This window comes from Cricetulus griseus, chromosome 8, assembly GCF_003668045.3.
Source record: "Cricetulus griseus strain 17A/GY chromosome 8, alternate assembly CriGri-PICRH-1.0, whole genome shotgun sequence".
NCBI classification, from domain to species: Eukaryota; Metazoa; Chordata; class Mammalia; order Rodentia; family Cricetidae; genus Cricetulus; species Cricetulus griseus.
The window spans coordinates 36125526-36148445 of record NC_048601.1 but is presented as its reverse complement, the minus strand read 5'-3'; the positions used below and the strand labels follow the sequence as shown (position 1 = coordinate 36148445).

General features: G+C 41.6%; 1 protein-coding gene across 12 annotated transcripts in view; it reads left to right on the top strand.

The window, feature by feature from the left end:
- Positions 1 to 22920, top strand: part of Itpr1 (inositol 1,4,5-trisphosphate receptor type 1) — a 342412-nt gene that overhangs the window by 138582 nt on the left and 180910 nt on the right. For 9 of the 12 annotated variants that reach the window (XM_035448428.1, XM_035448429.1, XM_035448427.1 and 6 more), the window contains 8 exons: positions 565 to 663; positions 2098 to 2181; positions 2284 to 2430; positions 7968 to 8063; positions 9638 to 9682; positions 13257 to 13411; positions 21346 to 21445; positions 22477 to 22637. In XM_035448428.1, coding sequence (XP_035304319.1) covers positions 565 to 663; positions 2098 to 2181; positions 2284 to 2430; positions 7968 to 8063; positions 9638 to 9682; positions 13257 to 13411; positions 21346 to 21445; positions 22477 to 22637 — 887 coding nt within the window. The remainder of the gene's footprint in view (positions 1 to 564; positions 664 to 2097; positions 2182 to 2283; positions 2431 to 7967; positions 8064 to 9637; positions 9683 to 13256; positions 13412 to 21345; positions 21446 to 22476; positions 22638 to 22920) is intronic. The other 3 variants (XM_027429028.2, XM_035448436.1, XM_035448434.1) reach the window with 1 other exon arrangement.

Genomic DNA, 22920 nt, shown 5'->3' with positions numbered 1-22920 from the left:
ACATGGTCTGTAACTCCAGTTGCAGGGATTCTGAAAGCCCTCTCTGTCCTCCATGGGAACAGAACACACATGGTACACCCAGACAAGGCGGATACTCACAAACACACACAACATAAAAATAAACCTTCAAAAATGTAAAAGCTGTCTATTGCCACATATAGAAGAATGGTATTAGAAAATAGATTTCCTTATGCTGTAGTCACAATTCTGAAGATCATTGCTCTAGGAACATGACTATGACTTCATTCTTTCAAACATAATGACCACTCAAAATAGTATCCTGCTTTCCCCCAAACTGAGTCAAGCTTATTTATACAAGTGTCTCAACCAAATACCGAAAAACCCTTTTATAGTGCTCTGGCCAACTTGCAAAGTATTGAAGTATAACCAGCAACAGTTGTGCATTGAAATTCAGCCTCAGCCATCTTTCAGAGCACAAACTGCACTTGCATGGTCAGCCTTTAAAAGCTGATACGTGCTGAGATGGCCTCCCAGAACTGTGCAGCAGCGCCTGTGCAATCCCAATCTGCCCTGTGAAAAGTTGTGTTGCTCCTTTCTTTCCAGGTGGTCATAGGTGACAAGGTAGTCTTGAACCCCGTCAATGCTGGCCAGCCTCTACATGCCAGCAGCCATCAATTGGTGGATAACCCAGGCTGCAACGAGGTAAGGACATCTGAAAAAATTGACATCCCGGTATATGGATGAGGTTGTGCCACAGGAGCAGGCCTTGTGAGACCAGAGTGTGTGTCCACTGTGTATGACTTCAGCAGCAACTCAGGACACTGTGCCCATTCTGCAGGGAACAGCCCAAGGCTGACAGTTCGGGAGCATGAGGTTTTGTAGATCAGTGCATGGGCAGTGAGTTTGATAAACTTTGCATCACTGAAGAATCATTCTCTAAATTATTAAACCTGGAAACTCCTTTTGCCATTATTTTTTTTTCTGAGACTAGCTGTAGGGGCACAGTTTCCCAATTTGTCTCCCTAAGTAGGGTATCTTTTATAATTCTAAGGAGGTGGTGACATTACAGGTCATGCACAGCCCTGCTAGGGGATCTTGTGTTCAGCTGTAAATTGCTAAGCGTCTCACAGGGAAGTTGCAGACAGAGGGTCGTACCTCTTATGATAGAATGTCTCTCGTGGAAAGGATATGGACTTAAATTGAGAAAGATGTGAATTCAAATCTCAGTCTATGGTTCTCGAGCTCTGGAATCATAGATGAGTTACTTAATCTCTCTGTGCATCCCTAGTCTGAAAGGACGGTAGAGTTTCTTAGGGTACTGCTGTGGATTAAGTGAGACGGTATTAATAAGCCATAGCTCTCTGTGCCTGGAAAATAGCGATTGTAAAAATGAGGGCTCTTGCTGCTAACAGTGACCATTAACATTTTCAAATGCATGCACTGGACTCATTTCTTGGCATGTCATTCCACCATATAGGTATTTGATTTCACTTAGCCTTTACATTTGTGGCTGTAGAACCACAGACTTGGAGGAAAGGAATGTAGCATTACAAAAGGGGCAGGAGGAAACTAGTAGTGTGTGTAGTGATGGATACAAATAAGCCATTTGTTACCCAACATTTCTTACTCCACAGATGACTTTTCAGGTTCTTTGTTCTCAACAGTGTCAGTCTTCAGGGTCTACTAGTTACTTTTCTCACTGCCTCGACAAAGTACTGAAAAGAAGCAACTAAGGGTTTATTGTGGCTCCCAGGCATGGTGGGAGGATATGGTCATGGCAGTAGAGCAGTTTGAATAGTGTTAGGCTGTGCATACCTCCATAGAACAGGAAACAGAGAGAGAGGAGAGGCAGCTAGGCCAGGCCTAAGCCTCACAGCTTTCTGCTCTAGAGACCTATTTCCTGCAGGTGGGGTCCCTCCTCTTAAAGGTTCCAAATTCTGGGAAAACAGCTCCCCCAGGTGGGGACCATGCATTCTGACACACGATTGTGCAGGGACTGTACAACTCTCCGAACTATGACAGAAGATTTGTATTGAAGCCCCGCTGGCCTTCACGGCTACAGTGACAAGCTTTGGGACTGGATGACATAGTTATGCTAGGAGTTATGTGAAAAATTAACACTGATTGGTTTTCTAGGTCAACTCCGTCAACTGCAACACAAGCTGGAAAATAGTCCTTTTCATGAAATGGAGCGATAACAAAGATGACATCTTAAAGGGAGTAAGTTGGATGCTTTTTGACACTCTGCCTTGCTCAGGACAGTAGGCTGGTTTTGTTTTCAAATTCATTTCCCCCTTCCTCCCATTTTGCATTGACGTACAGGGAGATGTGGTGAGGCTCTTCCATGCTGAGCAAGAGAAGTTTCTCACATGTGATGAGCACAGGAAGAAGCAGCATGTCTTCCTGAGGACAACCGGCCGGCAGTCAGCCACATCGGCCACCAGTTCCAAAGCCCTGTGGGAGGTGGAGGTAAGGAGTGGGCTGGGGGCCAGGAGAGGCAGCACTGGGGCTGGGGATGTATGTGCTATGGTTCAGATGTAAGCCTCGCTGCAGATGTGTTTCTAAATCATATCCAGGTATGTATATAAAAAAAAAAAAAAACCAAGTAGAGATGGCCCAGGAAAGCAAGCATGCTATGGTGTACCAGGTGGGTCTTGCATGGCCTTATGAAAAATAGCATCCAAACATTCTTTCCCCAAGCCACAAGAAATGAAATGGCTTTTTCTTACTTTACCTCCTCCTTTTCTGTCTTCCCCCCTTTCTCTTGCTTGTTTATCACAATATTATTCAATCAAATAATTCACATGACATTGATAAATACTTGATTCCCACACTGGTGTTGGGACACAAATTAAGGTGTGAGATAGTGTGTTCTGTATATGGCAGGGAAGCTACATTCATGTAATCTGAACAATATCATTACCTAAGCAAGATCTGAAAAAAATGGTATCACCAGTTCACCTACCTTTGTGGATGGAAGTAAACCTCAAAAGACCACTCCCCAAGAGCTACAGGGCTTTAGTGGTTATGGAAAGAGGAATTGTCTTCTCTAAGGACAGGCCCCCTGATAGGTTACTCAATCCTAAGTGATCAAGCCCTAAGCAGTTACACCTTTTTGCAACATTAAATTAACTCAACAGGTTCTAATAATAATACTAATAACAATATAAGAGGGTATGGATTTGAGAAGAGTAGAGGAGCAAGAGAGGACTTAGAGGGTAGAGGGAAATCATGTAATTTCAGTACTCATGCATGAACTTCTCAAAAAATAAATTAAAAAAGGAGAGAAATAAGCATCCTTACAGCAGGACGGCCTAGGTGACAGGAGGGCTATTTATTCCGTGTGCTCTGGATAGAGGTTTTGGTAAGGGAGGATGGACTCATTGAGTGAGGATTAAGATTCTTAAATGGCAATGGGTAGTCCCAATCCACTGGTCACACAAAAGGCCCTGGTTAGGATGTGTCACAAAACAAAAACCGCAAGTCGTGATCTGGGAAAGGGGAAGGTAGAGGGGATGGGTGAGAGTTGATAGTGAAGGGAGGTAGATAAGAGGGGCAGGTGGAGGGAATAAACAGAGTCAACTGTATGCATGCATTAAGTTGTCAAATAACTTAAAAGATTGAAAGCGTTAGCATCTGAGCTTGTATCTGCTAGATGATCTGAATTTTGGAAGGAAGATAAGTGGGGTAGGTCATGTCATGTAAGGGAAAGCCTTGGAACTGGAAACATAATATAAGACAGCCTTGGCATAATAGTGCGTAACCTGGCTTTTGGGGCAGCACAGTGTGGTCATGGGCAAATGAACTCATTGGAGACCTGAGCCTCAAATTGCACTTGTCAAGGCTGCAGGGCATTGGGATGTCACTCACAGGCAGGGAAGAAGTGTGGAAGGATGTCTTGAGTAATAGCACAGTCAGCATGCTGCTTACAGAAGATGCTAATTCTGTCTTGAGGAATAGGCTTATAATACCAAGAAATAAAATTGAATGTTTGGTTATAGAGCTATTAAGAGCATGAAGAAAGGCTGAGTGATCCTCTCTATTCAGAATCTTCCTTTGAGTGGCTGCATTTCTGTCTCTACTTGTCAGCTTTCCCCCTTCTCCCTCCTCTGGCCTTGATTATGTCATATCTGCATCAAAATCAAGACAAATACAGCAAAATGCCCAAATCATAAACACCAAGTTCTGTTTGTTTACACGTCTCCTCAGCCAAGGAGCCAGCACCCGAATCAAGAACCAGGAGAAGAGTAGGCCCTCAGAGGTCCTTCAGTATGTTCTCAGCACTCCCCATTTTCTCCTGGATATCTCTTCTTGAATATCTCAGAGCAACCTTAGACCAGGCAGTCCTCACTAAATCTTGTGTCGTTGTATCCTTCAGACAGTCCATTTCTTAGACTTGACTCATGGTGTCCACATCCTACCCACCTTGCAGATCTGCCATCTGTTGATGGCATTTGAGTGGTTTCTAATTGGGGAGCTGTTATAAATAAAGCTTCAGGGCCATTTGAGCTTAGACATAAGCTTTCATGTCTTCACATGTATACAAGTGGAATACCTGGAGCCTATATTGGGTGTACATTTAACTTTATAACAAATTGACATTCTGAATCCAAGTGAGGTGACATTCCTCTGTTTCCAGCATCTGGGAGCCAAGGATTACTATGAGTTCAAGGTCAAGCTGGAATGACCGTAGAGATCCTGATGCAAAACAGAGCAAAAAACGAAACTGAGGCCAAGAATGAAATTGCCCAACTGTTTTCAGAAGTGGAAAGAATATATTTCTGCTGGCAGTGCACAAAATTTGTCCTTTCTTCAAATTCTCAATCATGAGTGTCCAATCTGATTATTCTTTTCCATGTTAACCATTGAAGTAGATGTGGAGCCTATGCTTCTTGTGGCCTTTGTGCTCCCACGCCCACGATGGTGCTGCTGCTAATTTTCTTTGTGCTCATTTATTGTCTGAGCATCTCTCCTGGTAAAGGGTCTTGTTCAAATACTTTGCCTGTTTCAAAAATCCCCTTTCTTCTCTTTTACCTGGATGAAGAAATAGGCTCATCTGGGCATAGTGCAGATAATTTGCTGCAGTTTCTATGATGAAAAGACACCTGTGTTTCTGTCATCTGTCCATCTGTCCATCTGTCCATCCATCCACTACCTTTTTTGTTTGTTTTGGTGAGCTTCTCGCTGTTCTCTTTGCCTTCTCCTCGACACATCTGTAGCATTAGTTCTTTGGCTGTTGTTCACAGCTGTTTAGGGTCAGTCAAGTCGATTAGATGCTAAACTCTCTGAGAGCTACGACTTTGTCTTTGCTCACTGATATCCTCCATGTTTGTTTGTTTCCTTTGTGTTCAAAGCGTGTTAGAGGGAGAAGAAAGTGAATAGAGGAAGGAGGAGGCAGGAAGAAGTCAGGGAGCTGGAGTGGAGCAGAAAAGGAAGGAAAGTCAGAGAATGGAGGTGAAGCAGAGAGGAGGAAGCAGGAAGAGGAAGTGTGGGGGTGGGAGTGAAGCAGAGAAGAGGAAGCAGGAAGAGGAAGTCGGAGTGGGAGTGAAGCAGAGAAGAGGAAGCAGGAAGAGGAAGTCAGGGAGTGGGAGTGAAGCAGAGAGAAGGAAGCAGGAGAGGAAGGAGGCAGGTAGGGCAGCAGTCTCCCCAGGTTAACAGGAAGTGGTAGATGCAAAGGAGGGGAAAACTGACTATCTAGGAAGTAGAAGAAAAACAGACCTTCATTTTCTTGGCTTAACCACTTCCATTGAGCCATTTTTCAGTGGACAGGATATTTTCGCATGGTTGACATTTTATAAACAAATTTTTCTCCCTGCTTGAACATAAGTTGAAGGAAATATGTGAGCCTACAGAAGCCAGGGTGTCTCACTCCAGGGCCTTATGCAGTTCACCAAGCCTTACTCATTCAAAATTGACTGAGGTGAATAAAAGATGCTAGCTTTCCAAGGGGATTGAACCTGAAAGTCCACTGGAGAGCATTTTCCTCTTTTCCTCTGAGGACAACCAGCTATCAACTTTTTTTTTTTTTTTTCTCCATTAAGAGCTGTCTCCTGCCAGGTTTTTATTTGTATTTTTTTTCTCAATTTCCTATGAAAATGTTTAGTCTTTCTTAAATTGTCTTCTGCCTTACTGACACTTGAGCGTTCCTTCCAAATCAAAGAAGGAAAACAACACCATGTATTTTTATAGATTAAAAACAAATAGATCTAGAGGTGCTGGAGAGAGAACGAGAGAACCAACTTCAATTCTCTGCACCTGCAAGGCAGCTAGCAATGATCTGTAACTCCATTCCCAGGGATTCTGATACCCTCTTCTGCACACGCCCCCGTCCCCAGGCATTGCATACATATAGTGCACAGAAATACAATCGGGCAAAACAAACAAAAAAACAAAACAAAAACAAAAGACATTCACACACACAAAACGAAATTAAAAAAAAAAATTCAAGGAACTCTTGAGATTCTTACTATGTGTTGGCATAGCCACCCAGCTTTAGTTAGCATGTTGTGATAGTCGTGTGTTATAATAGTTTCTTTCCATTCCTCCCTACTCTTCTTTGGGTTGTTTTGGTCACATATTTTGTTTCTACGTGGATCACAAACATCACTTCATTTTATTATTTGCCTTGCTCCCATGGGTGTCTAACCAGTGGCCCTTAGATACTCATATAAGCATGTGTATGCCCTTGAAACCTCCAGGCTGTAGGCTGGGACCCCTTGCACAGTATGGCTCAGAGAAGTCAAAACATTGGACAGCCAGGGAGGCAGTCACTTATACTTCAAAGATGTACATGCAGGCCACACAGAGGTCTTCCATATTTGCTTGTATAATTGCCATTCTAAGCTCTGTGTTCTTTCACAGAGATCCAAATTTATACCAAGGATTTCTTTCTTCAGAAGAACTTCCCTTGTTTCTTGTAGTTCAGGTCTGCCGTGGACAAATTGTCTATGTTCTCATTTGTGTGAAAATATCTTTGTTTTACCTTCATTTAAAACTGGTTTTCCTTCTTTTAATTAACAGCTTTATTGGAATGAAATTCACACACTTTATATTCACACTGAAAAGAATACAATTCAGTAATTTCTAGTAGATTCATGGGATGGTGCAACTATTAGCCCTATAAAATTTAGAGTATTTTGTTTCATACTCTTTCCCAGTTTTCTCTTTCACTGTGGTGGTGTCATCTGTATGTCATGGCACAGTAGTTAATGGATGTCTGTTGTATTATCATGGCTAGATGCTGAAAGTTTCATGGTAAATTGCCCCAGACTCTCCTGTCTCTCACATTTCAAAGCATAGATCTGCAAGTGTGTTGCAGCACACAAGTACATGTATGGAAAAGATCTCTGAAATTCCATTTTATCAACTTGTGCATTTTGTGGATGAATTTCAGAATCTTTATTCACAGGGTAAGGGAAATGGCTCAGCACTTGCTGGGGCTTTGGACTTGCACTTCCACATAAGAGCTGGGTGTAGTGGCATACACCCTAACCTCAGCATTAGGAGAGTACAGGCAGGCAGATTCCCAGGTGCTTGCTGGCTAGCCAGTCTAGCCAAAATGGAAGACTCCAGATTCAGGGAGAGCAATGGAGCAAGGTAGTCAACCTCTAGCCTCTATATGTGCAAACACAAGATGAATGCACGAATGTGTGAACATGCATACACATGTACACCCATATACACAACCAGCAAAGGAGTCTTATATTTCATTAGTATTAGGCAGAAGATCTAAATAGCATTGCAGTTATTATTCCAACCATTGTATGTTAACTAGGAGATAACCTCTTCTATGGAGAAACATCATTTTAATGATTCTGTTTCTCTGAATTGAGATGTTTCATCTTGAAGCTTGGCACAGCTTTGTAGAAGGGTGCTGGACCACCTACCCTACCCATCAGCTTGAAAATACCACTAGTGAACTGTGGCTTGTGATGTCTCCAGTTCAGTGCCATCTCTGTGTGGACTGACAGTTCTTCCACACCCGTTAACTATCTTTCCTCTTGCAGGTAGTCCAGCATGACCCATGTCGGGGTGGAGCTGGGTACTGGAACAGCCTCTTCAGGTTTAAGCACCTGGCTACAGGGCACTACTTGGCGGCAGAGGTAAGTAAGCTGTACATGGATTTCTCTTGGAAATTGAATTCACTGTGATTTTCTTTCTTCACTCTCCTACAGCTGCTCGAGGCCTGGAAGTCCCAGGGAGTACTCAGCCACCAGGCTTTTCCTTCTGCCTTTCTGTTTTCTTCTATCTGGTTTCTGTAGAAAAGGAAAGTTACAAATGGCAACCTCCTGCGGGACTTGACAAGGGCCTACTAATTAAGAAGTAGGGAGAAAGGAAGTTAGAAAATAATGTTAATGTAGGTTTGTAAGGTGATTTTTCTGTTTTGTTGTCATATTCTGCTTTGCTTCTACTTACTTACCACCCCAACTCTGAACACAAGAGCCCGATACTTGTCTGCACAGTACACTGTATATAAAATCAGAAGCATTGAAGTGCATGGAGAACTAGAGAATTTCAGAGAGAAATCTAATTCCTTGGGGCTTTAGGAGGAGACATGGGTGTCATCAATCTTATAAGACTATCAGGAATCAAATTAACTTTTTTAAGTCAAGGACTCACTATGTAGCTCTGGCTAACTTGGAAACTACTATGTAGAACAGACTGCCCTCTAACTCCAGAGATCCACTTACCTCTGTCTCCCAAGTGCTGGGATTAAAGGCATGCGCCCCCTATGTGCCAGGCTCTTAAATTATCCTTTTTAGTCATGGTCTTGCTCTGTAGCCCAAGCTGTCTTTAAATTCTCTACCCTCCTGCCCCAGCCTTCCAGGCACTGAGACTCACAAGTGTGAGCCACCATATCTAGCTTCTGAAAGCTTTATGAGGAAAGAAAGTCTCAGTATTGAAGGATAGGAGGAATTTCCATTTTCATTTTTGTATTAGATTAAGGAGCATCCTGCTGTGTAAAAGCTGTTGAGTTTTACCCCGATCCAATGGAAGATGTACATACAATCATATTCAGATTCTAGTAGTGCATCAAAGGACCCCACCATTGGCTCAAGATTTCCAAGGGTTTGTGTAGGTATCAATACTGCTGCTGCCACTGAGCCTAGGAATTTGGAATCTAAATGTGTAAATCACCTGGAGTATCCGATACTTGGACAAACTGATGATTTTTAAATACTTAAGAACTAAACATGAAGAAGTCTATGTTGACATTTAAAATGGAGTCTTAGGGAGGAAGAGACCCTACTAAGCAGCTTTGAAAACCTTTGATTATGTGGTTAATGATTAAGGGTGGTTGTCTGACCTGTTGTGTCTTAAGGTAATGTAGCTCTTTCTAGAGGCCTCCTGTTTCCTCTTTTTCTTTATCTAAAAGTAAGCAGGATTATCAATGACTGTGTGTTGACATTATCTTTGCCTTAGGCGTTTACTGTTGTTCTCCTAGTGAATTTGTTGTGTTTTCCTTGTCTATACATTAGTGCCTGGTGGAGTATTCTGTGTGTATTGTAACTGTGTGACTTGTGTCATTGTGGCATGCTGGTTCTGTAAATAGAGGGAAGGGACAAGTTCTTAGCTGTTCAAGGATGGCTGCAGGTATTGACATCTCCTGCAGATGGGCCCTGGTCCTTGAGAAAGCAATGGATGTTTTAATTTCCTAATGATTCTTTTTCATCAGGTAGACCCTGACTTTGAGGAAGAATGCCTGGAGTTTCAGCCCTCAGTAAGTATAGGCAAGAGCCTTCCTGTCTTTGTCTGGTAGGCTGAGGCCAAATAACCTGGAGCCCCATTTAAGAAAGTGGCCTTTGCCTGTTGGGGAAGGGGAAGGCTTATACTACCTTCAATAAGATCTTGTTTGGTGCTTCTCTTAAAGGAAGTCATGTCCTCCTGAGGCCTGATTGGGCTAGGCCCTGCTGGTTTTGATGCTTTCCTGTATATTCAGTCAAGAGTCTCCACCTCTAAGCTAGAGAAGTGCATAAGTATCTCTTGAAATATTTCTGGGTGGGAGATGGCCTTGGTCCTTGTGAAAGTTGGCCTTTTATGAACAATTGTCTTAGTGCTGTTGACCTTGACTTGTGACTCAACTAGATTTTTGCAGTGATAGTGAATAGTATCCTTTGATTTCAAAGTTAACACATCAGGCCTGGCACACATGTCCTCAGATGGAACAGTCAGGTGGCTAACCTCTAACCTTATTTTTTTTTTACAAAGTCAGAAATGGGCTTTAGGTTCTCATGTGATTTGGAATTTCTTTGCAATACGGATTCAGTTTTAGAGAAATCATGACCAAGTGATATTGATCTGTATATATTTGGGGTACAAGTGTACCCAGCTACGGGCCGAAGAAGGCAATGGTCATGCTTCATGGATATAAGAACATCCACAAAGTAGAGTGCTTGATTATGCTGAATTCAGACCAAACAAAACGCCGGACAGTTGCTGTCTGTTGACATTCGAGTGTTTGTGCTATTCTCAGTGGTTGGTATGGTAGATAGTCTAGGGTACTTGTTTTTCTAGTAACATTTGAAATGGCACATCAAAGACGGGAAGTAAGGTGGAAATAACTCCAAATGAAGGTGCATGGATCCTGTGGTAATGGTCAGCCTTCTAGCTATGTTTCAGTAGAAGGCTGATGTTGAAAGAAACCAAACCATTGTGGCTGAGGACTTCTGGCTGTAACTACATCGGCTTACTAGGGCCATCTCCTCCTCTCTGTGTCTGACAGGGTGCCTCGGTCTCATCTTCTCCTTCCCATTCCCTGTCACCTTTACTTCTGCGAACATTTGGAAAGCTTATCCTCCAAGGCTAATCCAGCTTGGGAGACAGACCTAATTCAGTTTCCTGCTAGTCTGCATCCTTGGCCTGACTTTATTTTCTTGTTTGACATTTATTCGTGAACATTATTTTAGAGAGGAAACTGCCCTGTGTGGCCACAGTGCTGCTAGCTGAGGTGTCACTGAGGTAGTCTGACCCTTGGCTTGAATATCAAGCCATGACCCATTTGATGGGAAGAAGATGGCCTAGTGAACCATTGGTCTATGGAAGATGGCACTGCTCTTTTGGGCTCTGTATATGAAGGAAGACACTAATTCTCAGTGTAAGATAGAGTGCTGTGATCACAAGCCCAGTAAGGAGGGAAGAAAGACAGAGCTTCATTTGAATATCAGACTGATTACTGACAAGCTGTGTGACCACAAACAAGTAACTCGCCTTCCCTGAGCCTCACTTTCCTCCACTGAACAAGCAAAACTTTCAGGTTGCACAAGATCAGTAGGGGACTTTTTATTGTGTTCATATCCAGCAGGTCATCTTGACTTCATAAGAGTTAGAAAAGGCCTTGGTGGGTGGTCCTAACATGATGTTATCTAGAGGTCTTTTGGAGTCTGGTATTTCTCCGTGCCAATGATACACCAACTGGGTGGATGTAGATCAGGATGGCATTGCACTGATTGCCCCACAGTTGCTGGGACTTGGGTCTGCACATGGAGGATGAGTGTGCAGAGAGAGTTTCACTTGACCAAGTAGGCTGGAAGCACAGCATTGGTTTCCATAGACAAGTATTAGCTTTGAGAGGATCCTGCTTTCTTCAGTGCCGCTGTGGGTTGTGAGTGAGAATGGAAAGTCTAGTCATATAAACCTAGTAAAAACATTCCTTTTCTTACCTGCTCTTGGTTTTCCTAAGGTGAAATGCATCAATGACGCATTAGATTGAACTAGCAGTGTACTGCTCGTAAAATCAGTCCCAGAGAGAGTAAAAGGCCAACCTGAGGCTTGTTCTCTGCTGCTCTTTAAATGTGTGCCTTTCTTCCCACTAGGTGGCATATGCCGACTGTACTGAGGGCTCTGCTTCTGGCTTCCCTGGCTAGATAGAGGAAGCTTATTGAAGTCACAAGTTTTCCTCGAGATCTGCTGCAGTCTCTCAACTGTCACTTCCTGTATCCAAGCCATGAGTTATAGCTGGTTTAGACTTTCTGTTGAGAGTGTGTATGAGACACTTCAGGTGACAAGAGTTAGGAAGAGAATAGATGTCCAAGTTTTCTCTCCTGAGCCAAAGGCACAGAGTGTTCTTGATCCAGATGTTACTTTAGCATAGAGAGAATAAAAGGCCTCAGATTTGCTGATATATAAGGTATTACGAGATTGGATGTTTATTTGTGCTTTATTTTTTGAGATAGGATCTTGCTGTGTTGTCTAGGCTAGCCTTGAGCTCTTGCAATCAAGTACTACCACAACCCTTACCAACCCCAGCCTCTCCAGTAGCCCTGTTAGCTGAGATTACAGATCTAATATGACCGAAAGAAGATTCATTCATTCATTCATTCATTCATTCATTCATTCATTGTGGAGCTGAGTTTTCTCACATTGCTTCCTTTTCCTTTGACTTGACTTCCTGTTCTTGATTGCTATGTGTTCCTGGTGCTGTCTTCCTCTATGTATTTGGGCAGGAGGTAATGCCTCAGCCACAGAGAAGCAAGCCCGGGATGAGGAAATCATGTTTTCCCAGCAGACACAGGGCATGTGGTCAGGCATTGAAAAGAATTGCTCATGTGGTTATTGAGCTGAAAGAGAAGCAGAGCCCATCTGAGCAGGCATTCAGACTAAGCCCATTTGCTAACATCTCGGCAACATGGGCTTTGCTTTGGAAATGAGAATGTGTCCTTAGAGCTGCCCAGGATTCTTTCATCATTGTTCACCAGGTTTTACATGAAGGATTTTCTTTCATTTCAGTCAAATCCCACTGTAGCATGAGCAGCCCTTTGCTTTGTCATCAGTGGCCTTCTTAATCAATGTATGTTCTTCAAGTCTAGAGTGACTTGCGACACTGAACTGGAATTATTACACAGGGACATTTGGACGGGTTTATTTTATTCCTTCTCCTAGGAAATGCTTGTGTCATATTTTTGGTAGACAACCATTGTTGTAGATTAGTACCACCACAAATAACTAGTTTCACAGGCCAAGTTTATTCAAGTGCATCTCTGCTCCCCAGGTGTTTTAGATGGGTACGGCTATATGGAGTGAAGGTCTTTGTTGCCAATAGCTCTTTCCATAAACCTCTGCTGTTGTCCCTTCACAGTGTTTGACCGTTTTGAATGACAACGCAAAGAAGTCAAGAATAAATCATTTTAGGTCAAGTGGCCAGTGGTCACTTTGTTGGTCTACTCTGAACCTGTGGTCCTTCTCCTGCCAGCTGCTGACACTCACTGTTGTTTCTCCTCTCTTCCTGTGGACTGTGGAATGATAGTAAGTGAGGCTTTTACATACAGAGCTCCTCACTTGATACCTTTTGTTCTCAGGTGGACCCTGATCAGGACGCATCTAGGAGTAGGTTGAGAAATGCACAAGAAAAAATGGTATACTCTCTGGTCTCCGTGCCTGAAGGCAATGACATCTCCTCCATCTTTGAGCTAGACCCCACTACTCTTCGTGGAGGTGACAGCCTTGTCCCAAGGTATGATTTTAAAATTCCTTATTCCAAGAGAATCAGGGCTGGCATGGATGTGTTTCTTAGAATGCAAAGCATCATGGCCTTTTTCTTGAAGCACTTTTGAAGGAGTTGGTGAAACATTTGGACTGGCTGCAACATGACATTGAGTTATGTGTGGCTCATCAATGGTAAGTTCTTAGTGGTTGGGTCAAAAGTACTGTATTGATGAGGCTGGAGAGATGGCTCATGCGTTAAAAGCACATACACATAGACAGAATACTTCTTTATTTTAAAGTACGGCATTGGGGCTATGGAGCTGGCACACAGGATAACATGTTTGGCATCCAAGCTAAAGGACATGAGTTTGAGTCCCTAGAACTGCAATAAAGCTGAATGCACAAGCCTATTTCTGTAATCCCAGTCCTTTTTCTGACAAGAGGGGAGGTAGAGACAGGTGACTGCGCAAAAGCTTATGAGCTGGTGGTCTGGTGTATTAGTAGCCTAGAGTATAAGTGGAGAGCAAGGGACTGTCTCAAGCAAGGTGTGGAAGGTGAGAATTGACACCCACGGTTGTCCTTTGACATCTACATTCATTAGTCACACACACTATATACAACACACACACAGATACACACACACCTCATTTAAAAGTGCTGTTTATGTTATTGATACATACCTCAGGTGGTTCAGTAGTTTCCTCTTTCCCAAACCTGGATAATCTCTTAGTTAGCTGGATAAATAATTGAAAAGAAATTTTTTTAAAAATTGAAAATCACTATGTGCACAGTAAGCTGACTTAAATATTGAAAAGTTAGACTTGTGTTTTTGTGTATTTTAGTCAACTTAACTATGGCTTTTGTTGCCTAAGAATGTGTTGTCATGGTATATTATAAAAGGAAGAGCCAAATTTTAAACCATTTTTAGTATTGTGTATGTGTGCCTGCACGGTGTGAGTAAGGTGATCAGAGGACAGCCTTTCTGAAGGTGCAGGGATCAAACTCAGATGCCATTCTTTTTCTCTTAAAATTTTTTAGAGTTAATTTATTTTAATTTTATGGGTATAGATTTTTTTACTGCATGTATGTCTGTGTATCATGTGCATGCCTGGTGCCCATAGAATTTACAGACACTTGTAAGCCACCACATGAGGTATGGTTCCCCCACTCCCACCCCCCAACCCCCGCTTTCAGGGGGCTGTTCTTGGGCTCTATGTGATTTATGCATTGATCCATCTCACTGGCCCCAAAGGCATCTGTCTGTCTGTCTGTCTGTTGTTTACTTATTTATTTTGAAGCAGGGTTCCACTATGTTTTCCTAGCTGGCCTGGAACTCACATAGATCTTCCTGTCTCTGCCTCCCAACTACTGGGATTAAAAGAGTGCACCAACACACCTTGTCAAAAATCTGTTCTTCACAAAGTCAGCAAACAATACTACTTATGAATATACCAGCCACTGATTTCCAACTACATAAGAATCATAGTGCTAAGTAGATACCAGACTCATCCTACATAGCTTATAACCTTACCATATTTGAAGTCCCGTGAGGTAGGTATTATCCACCCTTTTATAGAAAGACATTGGGACTTAGAGAGTTTAAGCAAAGTATCACAAGTTAGAGTCCTGTAGCAGAACCCACATTGGTAAATGGCTGAGTGTGGAGACATTACTCCTCTCTCTTCAGCTTTGCATTTGGTGGCAGATGTCTCACTGGCATTTATTGGGCTTTCAGGAGGCCCCTCATTGAGTATACCTTTGTATTCCATCGTGTCTGCCTTGTCACTTTCCTGTTCAGCCTAAGGAGAGCTAAGAAACTAGAACATCACCCCTTGTGTGATTGCTGTCAAAATCAGCATCCTTGACTTAGGCTCATTGCTATTTCTGTCCCTTCAAAGAGGGAGAAGTATAAGGCAGTGCCCATAGAGACCAGAACCTTACAAGGTGAGAAGGTCTCCCTTTGCTGTTCAGTCAGATTTCCTAGTTACTAAATTCCACTAGTTTGTTCACTCCTTGAGAATCTGAGGGAGTCTTGAGATGCTAATCTGGAAAACTCCACGGGTGTGCACAGCTTTCTTCTAAATCTAAAACCTGTTACTTAGTTACCTTCAAAATTAATCTTGTATAGGTAACCACAGATGCCATTAGTTCATGCATGTAATGAACATGTCATGTCTACAAGTCTGCATTTCACAGCAGACTTGTAGACCTATTCTCTAGCTCTTATACTTTTTTTTCTGCTTCCTCTTCCGTGATGTTCCCTGAGCCCTGGCAGTGCTGGAATAATCACAGATCCCCATTCAGGTTTGAACATTCAGGCTCTTATTCTCAACATTCTGACCGATTATGTCTTCCTCCATTGACTTCTGTCCACCACAAAAAGAAGTTTCTCTGATCACAGTCGACAGCAGCCTTCGTCTTCTGTAGGTTTATAGATATAAGCATGAATATTTAGAAAGTGCATTGACCACATGACCATTTAGCAGAATAATAGCAGATTTTGCCTCGAGGCCCATGACATCCCTTGCCATGCATGAGCTTTTGACCTGGGTTATAGAACAAGGCATGAAATCTCTTTCTGTGGAGCCAACCTCAAATCCAATCTGAAGGTGGTTAATTGCCTCATAAAAATTGGGCCACTTTTGCACAAGTAGGCACGTCATGGCTGGCAGGTTGGTACTGCAACATGATGGTCCAGCAGTAGGTAAGACCTTTTTTCCTCCCTTAGCAGCCTATACATTAAGTACCTTCTGTCACCGTGAAAGTGGCCAGCAGGGAGAATGTCTCCTGGTAGTTTTGAGATTGATTTCCCTGTGTCCCGAAGCCAAATCATATAGTATCTTTAGCAATAGGCTCTTGCCATGTGGTTATCATGGGTATCCACAGGCAATGGCAATGACTTGTGTTACTTCAGAGAGCACTGGGACTTGTCCTTACCAGTAACTCACAGGGAGTTATCCCATGCCTTGTGGTGCAGTATTCATTTCATAGCCCAAGTCTCCTGGAAGCAACATTGTCCTCTCATGCAGGGTAATTCTGTTCAAGCTGTAGTTTGTAGTTGGATTTTAAAATGAGCTTACTAATGGGCAAGCTTCCATAAGGCTTTTTCATAGATCTTGAGTTTTGGTTGTTACCCACTACTACCCCTTCCTCACCTCCCATCTCCCTCCCTTTTCTCTTCCCATTCATTCTTTTTTTTTTAATTGAATTATACATTTCCCCCACTCCCTTTTCCTCCTCCCCTCTCCCCGTCCACCCTCTCTCCTTACCCCCCATGCTCCCAATTTACTCAGGAGATCTTCTCTTTTTCCCCTTCCTAGGCAGATAGATCCATGTATGTCTTTGTTAAGGTCCTCTTTGTTACCTAAATTCTCTGGGGTTGTGGCTTGTAGGCTGGTTATCCTTTGCCTTACGTCTAATATCCACTTATGAGTGAATACATATTATATTTGTCCTTCTAGGTCTGGGTTACCTGACTCAGGGTGGCGTTCTTTAGTTCCATCCATTTGCCTGCAAATTTCAAGATGTCATTGTTTTTTGTTGTTGTTGTTGTTGTTGTTTTAACCATTGTGTAAATGTACATTTTCTTTACTCATTCTTTGGCTGAGGGGCATCCATTCAGTCTTTTCATTGTTAATCTCCACCTTTTTTCATTTCACAGTGTTCTGCCATCAGTATACTTACTTTTTTTTTTTAAGTTGCATTGTTTTGAAGTAGGCTTTCATGTACTGTTTCATAGTCTCTTTCCTTGGGTTAGCCCTCCCCTCCCCTTCTCCCCAGTCTTCTGAATATGCTGATGTGCCCCCTACTCCACCCCCCCCCACTTAAGCCTTCCCCCCCCCCCCCCCCAGTCTTCCACTTCACCACTTCCGTTTCACCTGTAGTCTGCCTTCTTCCTTAGCATCCTCTTCCCCCCTCCAAAAAGGCATCTTTCTAGTTTCCTGCCTTCCCCTGTGCTCCACATTAAACACAAAACAAAAGCTTTAAAGCCAGGATCTGCCTATGGGAGAGAACATGAGGTGTTTCGCTTTCCGGGTCTGGGTTAGGTTACCTCACTTAGTATAATTTTTACAGTTCCATCCATTTCCTGGCAGATACCATTTGTCTTTGCAGATACACGTGCCACATTTTTCTCATCTACTCATGTATTGATGGACATCTAAGTCGAGTCCCATTTCCTAGCTATTGTCAATAAAGCAGTCAACCATAAAATTATTTTGCTGCTACTTCATAACTGGAATTTTGCTACCGTGGTGAATAATAATGTAAATATCTGATATGTGACCCCCAGAGGGGTTGTGACCCACAGGTTGAGAACCACTGCTCTATAGCAAATAAAGCCATACGTCCAGGAAGAGTACTGCTGATCATATGGTAGTTCTATCTCTTGCTTTTTGAGAAACCTCCAGATTGATTCCAACATGGATACACTAGCTTATACTCCAACCAACAACGTATAAGCGCTCCCCTTTGCTGCATCTACCTCATTTTATGTCTAATTATTTTATGGGTGACACATACTTTATATTTTAGTTCCCCTTTTAGTGCCTGGTGTCTATTTAGTTGTTTGTGCCCTGGTCTGTATATGGGTGATATCTTCGTGAATGTTTGCTTGCACAAACATTTTGTGATCTCATATTCCTCTTGAGTCCAAATCTGGAAGCCAGTTGTTGCATTGTAGGGTAATCTTGTGTTTAACCTTTGAGGAGCTGACAGGTTGTCTATCAAAGTAGATACAACACTTCTGTTCCCATCAAGCAAGTATGTGAGGATTCCAGTTCTCACCAATATTTGTCACTATTATTTTTTGAGTCATCCTAATTAGTGTGAAGTGATATCTCATTGAGGTTTGGGTTTACATTTCTCTGATGGTCAACCATGTTGATTATACTTACAGGTGTTTCTTCTCATATCCTTTGTCACTTTTCTTAGTTACACATCCTTTTATTATTGAGTTATGTGTTTTCTAGATACAAACATCGGATCCATGATATGCAAATATCTTCTTTGAATGTTATTTTTCCAGTTTTTGATGGTGTCCTGAACAGGGTCAATTTAGTTGATCCTGCTTTTGGCTTCTTACCTAAAAAACCATGATCACAAAATTTTATAGTGATATTTTCTTCATGGTGTTATTTATTTTCATTATTTACACTTAGATTTTTGATTCATTTTGAAATCTTTTAAAGTGTATTTTGAGGTAGGATATATTGTACTTTAAAAGCTTCCTGTCTCATCGACTATCTGTTATGTAAATAGGTGCTGGTCTGCAGAACTCAGAAACATTACAGCTTAAATAGTTTTCCATTTTTTCAGTTCTGAATGTTAGTGAATTTTTCTTACTATGTTCGAAAACAAGGGAGTAACATTTATAGCCTGTGCTCAGCGATTGCCAGGCTAGTGAAGAAGGAAAGATGTGATTTAAAAAATCGCACTGTCCATGAGAATCTTCTTTGTTACATTCCTTGGCAAAGAGGGAACCTGGAACTCATTGGCCTGTATTCCCCAGTGGCTTGGAAATCCCCATAATCCCAAGGAGATGGAAAGTTTAGGTTTCTAGTCAGCTAGCTAAGTGGTGTTGGCAGGTTGAGGCCCCTCCTCTGTGTTCTGTGTGTTCATTGCTACTTCGTGTTGGCCAACTTTCTCTGTGAGCAGGTGTACTAAGACTGATTCTAAGCTTAGAAAAAAGAGACGAGGACTTACATTCAGCCTTGTGGGATAATAGCTTTGTCATGGTCTACCAAGGCATTCATTTATGATCTTGCTGGATCTTCGCCTTAACATTTTTTCTTCATTCTCATCCTTGGCTGCCATCCTCAGAGCCAGAAGAGAATAGGGCCTCTTATCTATTGATGATGTGGAATATAAGTGACCTTAGGAGTAACACATTCCTTTCTCTGCATATTAAAACTCTGCTGTGGAGTAGGGCAGTTGGAGGAACACAGGAGAACCAAATAAAACAGCACAAAAGCATTAAAATGGCACTCATAGCTATGTTTGCTAGCCTATAAGTCATTTTAAAATTGTGCTATATTTTTCTTAAAGATTGCATTGTATAAAGTTAGCCTTGTGCACAAGTAGTATCAGCAAATGCATTTTTATGATAGTCAGTGGCTAAAGAGTACTTCAGAACCAAATAAGAGGGCTAATGACCAATCCTAGATATCTTAAACCAGATAATAAAGTTGCAGTATGCATGAATTAGATATTTTAAAGAGCATTGTCAGGACATCTACTTGTATGACTCTTGTGTAGTTGTCCCAATAATATGACTTTTGAGTTAAGGATGAGGAATGGTACATCAGAGGAATTGATGGAATGTCCTATGTACCTTTGATAACATTTGTTGTAGAACTCTATGGAATATAATTATCCAACTAAAACTATGCTCCAAGCTTTGGTTACACTCAGAAAATACAGAAACGAACCAAACTCACTCAGAATGAAAAAACTACAAATGCCCCTGTTTAATATCCTGTCCAAATTGTATAATTCATGCTAGTCAAAGTAAATAACACTAGGGTTTCCCTCTTCTTGCCTTGAAATATTTAGGACAGTTACATCAAAGGAAACCAAGGTCTAATGAAAGTGCATGTCTGACTTGGTCTCTTCCATGAATGTGGCATACCTTGGTCCTAAATTACTCTTACTTTGAATGACTTCTACTTTACCTGGTCTGCCCCTAGTCTACCAGTGTCTAAAGTTGCAGTTCAGAGTCATCTCAGTTTTCTGTAAGAGAATGCTTTCATGTTTCTGAGCCCTCCTCATCCATCTCCTAACTGTGCTTTTTAGTACCCATTTCCTGTTCCTTCTGCTTGCTTGGTGTGCTCTTATGTTGTCTCATTAAAGAGATTGCAAGTTCTTGAAGGGTGAAACTCCTTCCATTGTTTTCTACTATTTCAGAAATAAAGTTGAGTTGAAAAATGGCTTAAACATGATGCATGTTCATCATAGACAGAAATAACCATAAAATGATTTTTAAATCACGTAGCAAAAAATATAAACAAGTGGCAACTATATATAATTCAACTATTCAGTGGGAATCAGATGCACTTAAGATCCTGGGTTCATATAGATTCTAAACAGGTTTCTGGACACAACTGTAACATGTGATTTGTCATACATGGAACTGTGAGCTACTTTGAATGATCTTAGTGGAATTATGTATTGTGGATATGTTTTCAAGTAAGTGATTACCATCTGTTATCATTTTAAGAAACTGCCATTACATACACTGTAGGGGACGAGATTTTTATGGACATTAGATGGTATAGTTTTTAGTCTTACAAATAACACTTGACTGAACATCTTTGTAACAATTGTTGCACCTGGGCTGTTTTTCTTCTAGAAAAATAAAAAAATGGAGTTTGTAAATAAAAGAAGATATTTATGTTTATGTGTTTGTGTTTTATTTATCATGTTGTCCAAACTTTCAGACTCCTTTCTAGAATTTTGGCTATTACATTCTAGCGAGCAGTGTACAAGGGCCCAGAGGGCAGCTCAGTGGTGTAGCTTGTGTCTAGAATGTCAAGGCCTGTGAGCAATCCTGTCACTAAAACAAAATACCTACCATAAAAGCTTAGGAGAATTTATTTCCCTGCGCTCTTCTAAGTGCTAGCTTTTCTCAGACTTGGCATCTTGGAAATGTGATAGAACAAAAATAGCAGTTCATTTTGTATTAATTATATACTAAGTTGAATGTTTATCCACAATTTATATTTTATCATTAAAGTATTGCCTGTGTCTTTGTCCCATTTTCCTTATTCATGTTACTTATTGATTTGTAGGCATTCGTTGTGTGTATAGATTAGTAACTTTTTAAAGTCTTTGTCTTATCCCTTTGTCTCTTCAGGCTACTGTTTTCCTTTTAGCTTCGTTCATGAAGACCACGTTATCATGACCAGTGGCTGTACAGCAACGCAAATGTCCCTCTGTCTGAGATTTTTCATTGCTTCCCTTTAGGAACTCCTATGTTCGTCTCAGACATCTGTGTACAAATACCTGGGTTCACAGCACAAACATTCCCATTGACAAGGAGGAAGAAAAACCTGTGATGCTGAAGGTAAGTCCAGAACTTGGCTGGCTCCCTTTAGTCTCTACTCTGATAAAAAAGGCTCCTTTGACAACAGGTGGGGAGATAGGGAACTTTGTTGGGTTTCTTCTAGCTTTGGTAAGAGTACAGTCATGACCAAACTTGTCATGAAAAAAATTATTTCAAGGGATCTGGGTGAAGCAGGCTCAGGGCTGGATTTGAAAATGAAACAGACCTTTCATTTTTGTCCATTTCTGTTGAGCAATTCTCTTCATTTCATGTCTAACATGATTTTGGCTACAGGAATGTTTGTGCCTTGAGATACATTGATATCTGGCTGATTCCCCCTCCATCTTTAGTATTTTTTCTCCCTCAGCATATATAATGAGTATGCATTCTTTGTGTATCTAAAAGAAATTTGCCTACACCTGTTTACCATCACCCCTCTTCTCCACCAGTCATTAAGCTTAGATAGCATGAATACACATGGAATTTTTCTTTCTATAATTTTTTTCTCCTATGGGTGTGTTCAGCTTCATAGAAAAATTAAAAGAATATAGTCTCTATGTTCTATAGAGTCAGTAATTGCCGTTTTCCATAGTTACCTTTTCTCTATTAATAAACTGTTAATTAATTATAAGAATCTTACATCCTCCCTGTGATAAAAGAAGCTATAAAATTACAGTTGTTCCTATTGCATGTGTTCACCCTTGGATTTCCTTCTGCTCTTTTCCATTCTTACCACACAGTGTATATTCACACAGAAATAGCTCTTTATAACTCAGTAGTACTTAGTACTATGCACAATGAATATACATGATGCAGATGTATAAAAAATGTTTAAAAATATAATAGCCCCCCTTACTACCTCACCAGTCCCCACAAAACTAATTTCCTATTTGGAGAACATCCTTGTAGAAGTTTTCTATGTCTGCTTGATACTAATGCCAAGAGAACTCCCAAGTTCTTTGGATTGCCCAATATCCTGTAAACAAAGCGTTTGATTTAACATCTTACTTTCCCAATCAAGATTGTCCTGCAACAACTCCCTTGACTTTCAGATTGGTACCTCTCCTCTGAAGGAGGACAAGGAGGCATTCGCCATAGTTCCTGTTTCTCCTGCTGAGGTTCGGGACCTGGACTTTGCCAATGATGCCAGCAAGGTGCTGGGCTCCATTGCTGGGAAGTTGGAAAAGGGTACCATCACCCAGAACGAAAGAAGGTGAGGGCCTCCTGCAGGTACTGACACAGCAGTCCTGCTCTGTGGCTACACTTACAAAAGGTCTTGGGGAGCAAGAAGATCAGGTCTCTGAAGAGCTGTGTGTGAGACGGGCAGGTCCGAGCTTTCATGGGCAGCTTCAATTTATGATTTCTAGAAACAGGTCCTTTTCTATTCACCTGTGTTTTGTTTTGTTTGAGTCCTGTTATGCAGATCAGTCAGCCTCAGTTGTGGTTTCAAGGGAGCTAGAAAACCTGAGTCCTTTTCTCTTTACCTTGTTCATAAA